The sequence below is a fragment of the Centruroides sculpturatus genome, unplaced genomic scaffold (genome assembly GCF_000671375.1).
Source record: "Centruroides sculpturatus isolate CEXI.00-Female unplaced genomic scaffold, Cexi_2.0 scaffold611, whole genome shotgun sequence".
Classification (NCBI taxonomy): Eukaryota; Metazoa; Arthropoda; class Arachnida; order Scorpiones; family Buthidae; genus Centruroides; species Centruroides sculpturatus.
In genome coordinates, this window is record NW_019384768.1 from 476,430 (window position 1) to 486,329 (window position 9,900).

Here is a 9,900-nt window from a genome sequence, read left to right on the forward strand (position 1 = left end):
CTGTATATTTTATTATTATTATTAAAAGTGTTCTTTCTCCTAGTTATTGGTTAAATAAGTCAATGCTTTGTAGCAGCAAAATACTGAGTCTTTGCAAATATAAAAACATCATTTTGTAAATTTATATTATTCTGGAGATTTTTAAAATCCTATCATGTAGAAAATGCTTTTCTTGCATAGCCCTTCTATATTAAAAAGATTTTAGTCTCCAAAGAACATTCCATTGGTATGAAAACTAAAAATCAGAGGGAGATAAGTGAATTGTAAGGAAGACAGTCCATGATATCTCGATCTAGTTCTGTCAACACCATCTTAGATTTGCCAGGATATTTGGGATTTAGAAACAATTAAGTTTATATGAACACTTCAATAAGATTTTGATGCTTTCCTAGATATTTTCCATTTCCATATCCATTTTTTGAAAACATTTAAGAAAAAATAAGTACATTATTTTTGAAGAGACCCTAACACTTACACTAACAACAAATACAATATAGCACATACTAATTTGATATCTACAACAACCACTGGCTACATTAAAGCATGCAAGAGATTTGATACTTTTCCATGGCCTTCAGAAAACTTTTTACACTGCATGCATACACTTCTCATAGACAAACTGTATACTTGACTGATAAAAAATTTTGACTGGTTTCACTTTTTCCTTTAATTACATTGCACTGTTGCACATTTAGTGTGACCTCATATTACTGATCAATAGTACCTTTCACACACTTCCAGCAGCCAAACTACATTGCAAAATCAAAAGTGCAAATGTTTTTGGCCCTGTTCATTTTTAAATTCCAACACAAGTTTGAAACTGGTAATGAGTTTGAAAAATTCCAGTGTTTATAAAGATACCATTGTCAAAACAAATCTTCCATGAAAATGCATGAAGTGGATACTGAAGGGAGCCACAAACGTTTGCACTGTCAATTTTGGGTTGGGTGGTTGCTGGAAAATGTGAAAGGCACTGTTGATTAATAGTATAATAATTCCAGCTGTATGTAGTCTGTTTGTAACATCAACACTACTAGACTGCTGTAAATTGCGAATTTGCAACCCATCAAAAAGTAATAAAAATTATCAACAAATGCTAGTTAACAAAGAATTATGGCTTAGTGCTTGAATCGTGAGTGAGTAAAAAAGATCCATATCAATCTTGAATCACTTATTTAATATAATGAGATAAATTTATTATTTGGTTTGCAGTAATAGTTTCAGAATCAAGTATATGTATGTATTTTGTAAAACTTTTAGAGATAAGTAATTTTAATTCAGTATTAATAATTTTTAAAGATTTATTTTAAAAATATCAACAAAGTAAATTGGAAAACTTTCTTAAGCTGACCACAGAGACTATTAAAATAATTATCTTTCATTTTTAAAGACTATACAGAGACTATAAAAATGAAAGTTAATCATTTTTATAGTATAAGATTGTAAATTATCAATGCAAATCTGGTAAAGAAAATACATGGATATGTATATAAATGTTAAGATAATAACAAAGTTTCTTTTTCATATCAGTACATGTACAGTCAAAACACTAATTTTCTACAAATTATCACATCCACATATGCCATAATCACCAAACAATCAACAACTTTATTTTACTATGATATGCTTCTTGTCTAGTCTTCTGAATGGCTTGTGAGCACTAAGATTGGCTTTACTTTACTGCTAGACTTATTACACCACCACAGGACATCAAATTAGATTTAGAAAAACACTATTTTATTTTCAGAATGCATTTCGGACATGGAGTCCCTCATCAGCTTTTTGATTTGACATGTGGATTTGATGCGTTGAACATTAATTAAAAGACTAAGCACGCGATAAAACAAGATTTTCCATTAAAAACGGTAATGTTGATACAATAACATAATAATAAACTGAGGTTCTGGTAAAACAGTAAAGTTGTAAAAATATACATTGTTAAAACAAAGTGTAGGTTCACAGTAACATGAATAGAGTAACAAGACGATTCAAAGTACCCACATATCAAATCAGAAAGCTGATGAGGGACTCCATGTCCGAAATGCATTCTGAAAATAAAATAGTGTNTTCAAAAAGAAAATCTTAGACCTAGTCTCTTATTAGAGTCTCTTTAAAATATGCTGCTTTGCAAATTAAAAGAAATTTCATAATTTTTCTGGATTTCTGAAAAGTGGTTAATTCAATTTTATGAAATGCATTTCTACTATAATATTTATCGTTTCTAAATGCAAATGATTCATCCACACAAGTGTAGTTAACTACCTTGTGATGATTATAAATAAAACATGTTTTTGGCCTAATATATAAAATAATTCACATGACTGTGTTACAGGAAAAAATTGCTTTAAAAAAGGTTTGGAAAAAGAGAGGTGCAAAGCTATGATATCCAGCATGCTAACTAGTGATTCATATCTTACACATTCAACTACACATACCTGAAATTTGATTTTTACAAACTTAGTACTAATCAAAACAAAAAACTTTCAACATTGATATCTTGCAATTGTGCATTGACAAGTTACTTCACTGTTTATTAGACAAATAAGTGTACTATAACATATTAAAATATCAAACAATTCAAGGAGAGCAAGGGTTGATGGTCCTCTTGTTAATAGTAGTTTTTTTTTTATAATATTTTTATCTCTGGTATAAAATAGCAGTTATAAAAGATTATACAAGATAATGAGTCTTTTTTTTTTATTAAAAAATGTTATATATAATTAAAATTAAATTAAATGGAAAATTTCGAACAGCCACATCTTTATCATTTCAAACATATATAAAGATAAGCTATACTGATGATTAAAGGCAATTTAATAAGAACCTCTATTCTCTAATAGCCCTCTTTAATCATTTTTAGAAAATATGTTCTGAGCATTTTTAAAAATATTCAATCATAATTTTTGTATCAAAGGACTTTTACTTTCTCTAATAACTCTTAATTATAATTCTAATAACTTCTATTATATAATATACTACAGCTATAATGAGTTATTAAATGTTATACAGTAGACCTCCCTATAACAATGTTGATAATTCCGTGTTATATGAATTCCATGTTGTACAAGTCACTTAGATTTTACAAATACATGAGCCGTTCACAGCCTGGCACATGTATTTGTAAAATCTAAGCAACTCGCACAACATGGAATTCATATAACATGGAATTATCAACAGTGTTATAGGGGGTCTACTGTATTACATTCTTGGTCATTCATGCATTTCATAATCAACTTCAACATCAAACCATGCATTTCAATCAATGTGTATTGAAATATTAGATGGTGTATGTATGTATGTATATAATATCTTTTTAAACATTTGGTATATATTATACCTCTCACTAAATACATGTCAAAGACTTAAAAGACAAAGCATGTGTAATCCTGAATATTTACATGTACCATACACTAAATATATATTACATTTCATTATAATTTCTAACCATAATTTATGAAAATTTAATTGTATACATTTCTTTTTATAATGTCAGATATATTTTTAAACTTACCTGAATCATCCCATTTGATACACTGAAGTATTTTTTCTTCTTGTTGCTCAGTAAAAAAATCTTTAATAAGAATTAATCCAGGAGGAAAATTCTCATTCTTAAAAAGCTTCTGGTTGCTTGGAACTAAAATATTTTTTAAAAATAAATAAATAAACTTTCAAACCTAGATAAATGCATAAACAAGTAAAATGGCAAAACTGTATTTGGGACAAGACTATGTCTCGGAGATGGAATCACTTTGATACTCAAGGCAGGTCATCATTCTCATTCTCTTATCTTCTCTGACATCGCTGCTTTTGGGTGCAATCATTCAAACTTTGCCAGCCCAACCACAAGATCGTCCACAATGCATCTTCGATGAAATTAACCTATCTAATTTCAAAATTTCGTGTCGGCCCAGGTTGAATTTTTGTCGATGCATAAGAAAAGTTCCCGTTTTTGAAAAACTAATCGTGGCTATTGTATCACCCGAAATTATTTTTTTATTTTGCACAAACAATGTACAGTTTAACCCGATTATAATGTCATCAAATGTAACGACAACTCTAATATAACGTCAAATTTTTATCGGTCCTACGATTTTACTATACTAGATAATGTTAAAAAACCTACTTGTAATGACATAAAACCCTGTTTTAATGTCATATTTGAAGCACTCTCAAATTTACAAAATTAGATTACAGATTTTATTTAACATAGAAGAAACTACGTGTTCAGTCCTAAGGTCAGAGTTCACTTCTTAGAATGACCGTGGGTTGTACTCTCCCCTGCCTGACTTTCAGTGGGGTGAGGTGGCTGTTTTGCCTGTTTGTAGAAGAGGGTTGCCATTTTGTATTTTATTTTGACTCGATTCTCAGTCCCTTGACTACCTACAAGTCTGGATTTTTTATGCACATATGATTTGGGCACCTAATACTCTGTGCCAAATATAAACTCTCAACATGTACTCCTTCATACCTCTATGCTGGTAAGAATGGGTGGCAGTACGATTTTATAAACAAGACATAGTCTTGTCAATAATGCAAAACAATTAAATATGACTATTAAAAATTTTCATATAAATTAATTAATAAATACAAGTACCATACATATACAATTTATGAAATACAAATTCTTACAATAATTTTTTATAACTAACAAAATCAACTTTAGCTTTCTCTGAAATAAACAGTTTATGTAATTTATTCAAAGTTTATTTGATATATATTATTGAATGATAATCAATTAAGTTATATTTATTTATATTTAATGCAATATTATTTTTGAATATGTTTGAATGTTTAGTTTTGTTCTATTTTAACAGATCATCTGTAATGAAATTTTTTGTTTGCATGTAACTAAGAAGAAAACAAAAAGCCTGATGATGCTACATTTGAATTCATTTATTTTTTAAGAATGTGATTTCAATTTAAAAGTAATTAAAATAGTGTATAAAAGTAAAGCAATACAGTATATAAATTTTTTCCAATAATTATATTTTTTTCCTTATATTTCTAGGGATTAAATGAATTAATTATTATTTAAACATAATTAATGTGTGATTCTGAAATAACAGAATCTTATAACAATGCTCAAACTTATATTGTAAGGTTAAGTATTATCTAATGTTTAAAAGCTCTGTTTCTTCTAATCAATCTAATGATCTGAAGAAGCAATGGGTTTCAGAAACATTAATAGGTAGATAATATGCGACTCCTACAATATAAGCTTGAGCATTTTAACTTTGTTGAAATTAAGGAATTAAAAAAAAACAAGTTCAAGATAACATTTGAATTTATAAATAAAATCTTATTATATATGTCTTATAAAACAACTTGTTATAAGACCATGCAAAGTCAAAAAACAAAAAAAAAAAAAATTTGAAAAATTCACCACTAAATATATATATATGTTGAGATTTTAAGAAAATAATTTTTCTAATGCAATTTATGTAAATTTACAGTAATGTTATCTTTATTTTGCTAGCTATTAAAAAATTGCTCTTAATTTTTAATTATCTGCTTAAGGTGAAAAAATATATATTTATAATGACAATTAATTAAGTGTTCATACAACTTATTTTCCAAACTATAATATATTTTTATAGGATAAATTATCTTAATTTATATAAATCTTTGTTTATGAGCACACTCCAGTTATGTATGCAGCACCCACATAAATCAAAATCACACTAAATTTTTCTCATTACCAGGAAATTATATTATTAATACATATATTAATAATTTACTATATTATATGAATTCTAACCTTTATCTGCAAAAGATAAATATAATGGTTGTTTCATATGCTCTAACTTTACACCTTGGAGATTTCTCATTGCCATTTCTGCTTCTTCAGATTTTGTATAGACAATAAAAGAATATGATTTATTTTGAGGTAAAATAATATCTTCTATTTTACCAAATGGTTCAAATGCTGTTATCAATTCTTCACAACCAATTCCACAAATAAGACCATGGTTTCCAACAAAAATAAACTAGAAAATAATAATAAAAATATAATTTCACAGCTTTCAAATTTGTAAAAATCAAATCTTCACAAATAAATAAATAACCCCAGTACCTTTATATATAGTCCAACAGCTTTATTTCACTATAAAACAAACATTTTCCTGAAGATCTTCCTCTAAGATTTTCATGTATTATTTGAAAAAATGGAAACATCTGAACATGTATTTCAAATTTGAAAACTCCAATCAGATATGTATATAGGAATGACATACAGTACTTAAATTATAAATGTTTATCAAAATACATTTCTCTTCTTTATACTTAATATATCCTCCAAGTTGATCTGCTTTAACGATCTCTAGGGCTTCCAATTCTCTGATTTGTTCAGTAGAGATATATAAGGTCCTGTTACACGATGAAAGATTCCAGATGGACCTGGTTTATATAGGGTCTATGAAAATATCACTGAAAAAATGGATGGCAGAACATAGAAATGACATAGTTAATGAGAATCAGACAACGTTATAGCAAAATTAGATCAAGCCTAGTTGATAAGATATGCTATCTCCACTGAACAACTCAGAGAATTGAAAGCCCTGGAGGTTTTTAAAGCAAACCAACATGGAGGATGTATTAATTATAAAGAAGAGAAATGTATTTCTTGTGCATGGCAAGCACATTTCGATAAACATTTATAATTTCAATACGTCATTCTTATACGTGCATCTGATTGGAGATTTTGAATTTGAAATACATTATGTTCTTCAAACATTTCCATTTTTTCAAATAATAACTGAAGAAGATCTTAGGGGAAGGTCGAAAACATTTGTTTTATAGAGAAATAAAGCTGATGGACTAGATAAAGATAGTGGTTATTTATTTATTTGTAAAAATCTTTTATAACTAAATTATTTCATGCTAAAATAATAATTATATAAGGGTGACCAAATAAAAAGTGGACATGTGTCATATTTCATCATACAAAGTAGCAATTGGCAGACCACCTTAAGGGTAGGTAAGCTCAACATAGGTTCCAAAAAAGAAACTGGCTTTATTGTCTGAATTGAAGAGTGCTATTCAAACTAGCTGAGCAGAAATACCTGCAGACTATGTGAAAAGTAGTTGCTTCAATACCAAGACATATTAAAGCAGTAATAAAGACAAAAGCAATCCCATGCAGTATTAATTTACTTGAGTCCATACTTGTCTCTGTAATTATTAATTCCATAATTTTGTCTAATGTTAGTCAAGTGTTGAAGATGCTGTTTCATAAATTTTTTTATATAATTACTTTCATCTCTTTTCTGTTGTTACTTGCACAAGACTGCAAATAAATTTCGTTAAAAAGAATTAATTATTTAACGTCTGTTTTTTGAAACTATATTCCATACTTGTCTTTGGACCAGGGGTTGTATATTTTTTCATTAAGCATATTCTTTCCATAATACATATAATAAGAAATCAAATTTTTAAAAAATTACTGAAGAATTAATTAATTAAAAATTTTAGACAGAGTACAGCATAATTGCACAAAAAAGTCAAAACAAATGGAAAATAACAGTAAAGATTTATTATAGAGTTTAGGGACTAACCATAAAAATATAAAAAATGGAAAACAGAAAGTAAAAACTTTTAAGAAACAAACAAAATATCATCACACATTACAGCACAGTTGCTCTTCACAGAGCTTTTTGCAAAAGCTGAAAAATTAAAACAGAAGTGTTATGAAAAATTACACTAAATGTGAAAATAAAAATTAAATCATCCGAATAAGTGCACTACACTAGGAAAACTAAGATTCACTTTTTCCTACTAATGGTGAGCAAGAGTGCAGAGAAGTTAACCATTAGCATCGTCAATTGATTTTCTCATTCATTACAGCAATTTAATGATTCAAAAATGAAGTAACTATTATTTGAAATCATTTAGATTCCAAGGTAGAATAAATCAATCTGAAAATGAGTAACAATTTTCTTGAAAAATGTTTAATCAGACTTTAAAGACCTTTATTTACAATAAAAAGATCCCTAAATAGTAAAAGCAAGGCATTTATTTAGAGTTAAAATGGAGTAAATGCTTGGAAAGAGTACTGTATATATAATAAAAATTTTGGTACAATTATACTGATTAGTCAAAAAGTTCAATATAATTAGAATTAATACTTATACATGAACTATAAACTACGTCCTATTTGTAAATTAAGAAATAGAATTTATAAAAATTGTGCATAAATTGTAGTTCACGTGTATTAAAATAACATGTGTTATTTTAATATTTAATTGTAATTACATTGAACCTTCTGATTGAACTATCGCTTAATTTGATTGAAGAGAACCAAGTTGTTAATTTATTTTCTACACTATAATGTTCAGAAAAATCAAAACATATAATAATAATCATACTCTTGTAGGAAACTTCACACATTTTACGTTTTCATTCTTTTCCAGCATTAATTCGCATCTTTTCTGTTTTCGAAGAATTTTTTTCAATTTACTTTCTGAAGTTTCACTAATGTTATCACTTCCACGTGAAGACGTATCCACGTTTTCGGCCATATTGACATAAACATCTGTTACAGTGTTGCCAATCTTGTAGTGATAACCTCTAAACCAGAGAGATCTCAAACTCAAATGCAGCAAAGGGTCACTCAAATACTGTACTGTATATCAGACGCGGACCGTATTCATTATTATTCGGTAAACCAAAACAGACCTTTTATTACCAGGCCTTTACGACTTACGTAAACAGAAGTCTGAATTTTTTTTTTCTGTTTTAATCCCCGCAAAATGTTTGAAACATTGGTTTTTAGAAAAGAAATTAGCAAGGCCGCGGGCCAGATATGAAGCCTTAACGGGCCGTATCCGGCTGCGGGCCTCCAGTTTCAGACCCCTTCCCCAAAAAGATCTAAAAACTAAAGCGCTAAACGAAATAAATATGTTTATAAAACATATTTTCTTGAAGATAAATATTATATTTTATTATAAAAAATTTGTTTTCAAGCAATTTTTTATTACATGCTATTTTTAAAATAAGTATTTTTAATAACAATAATTTTCAAATATAGTTTTTTATTTAATACGAAAAATTGTCGATAGGTGGAAGGGAGAGTTTTCAATATGGCAGCCTCCAGTGAATGTTAGTTGTGTCGACATGATGATAATTAAAATTGTGTTATTATTAAGTTAGAAACTTTGCATGTGATATTTATATAATAATGTGCAACGAAAATCAGCAATTTTTAGTTTTCTTATCAGAAAACTTTTTAAAATTTGAACTTATTTGTTTATTTGGATTTTACGAATTTATTAGCAATTGCTGCAATATCAGTTTTATGTTTGCTGTTTCTTGTTCTGTTAAAGATCTTCAAACTACTATCAATAAAATTTCAGAGTCGTATCAATGTCAGCAAATGTGTATTGGAGTTTTATGTACAAAGTCTAAATTAAATATTGGAAAAATTAAAACTAAAGCTGATATTAGTTTTGTTCTACATATTAACTTGGAAAATAATTTGTGTGTGTTTTATTCAATTGGCTCTCTTCTTCAGAATATTGACGAGAAAAATGTAAAATTAATACTTTATAATGGTCAGCAATTATTCTCGTCTGAAGTTTTACCATTAACTGTTGATACTAATGAAAATGTGCAAAATAGTCAAACTTTTCTTCATTTTTTACTAAAAGTTTTTGCTATGAGACACAACTTTGACCTTTTAATGACTAATGTTATTTTTCCAATAGAAAATTCTTGGAGTCATAAACTTTTCATGCATCTGAATGAAAAAATAGTTTCATCAATAAAGAAAATTCATAAATATTCTATTTATAAAAGAATAAGGTATTTGTAAGTTACAATATTTTGATAATGCATAGACATACATGTGCTTAAAAGAAAGAATTTACGGTGATACCTCGGTTTTCGTTGATAATTCGTCCGAAA

At 27.8% G+C, this 9,900-nt stretch overlaps 1 protein-coding gene across 1 annotated transcript; it reads right to left on the reverse strand.

The window, feature by feature from the left end:
* Positions 1 to 3,354: 3,354 nt before the first annotated feature.
* Positions 3,355 to 8,568, reverse strand: LOC111628941 (alkylated DNA repair protein alkB homolog 8-like). The gene is made up of 4 exons (XM_023372799.1): positions 8,364 to 8,568; positions 5,759 to 5,987; positions 3,512 to 3,634; positions 3,355 to 3,410 (listed from the first exon to the last, which is right to left on the reverse strand). Exons 1-4 carry the CDS (start codon positions 8,514 to 8,516, stop codon positions 3,355 to 3,357), a joined length of 561 nt encoding a protein of 186 aa, XP_023228567.1. The 5' UTR covers positions 8,517 to 8,568.
* Between the last annotated feature and the right edge of the window lie 1,332 nt (positions 8,569 to 9,900).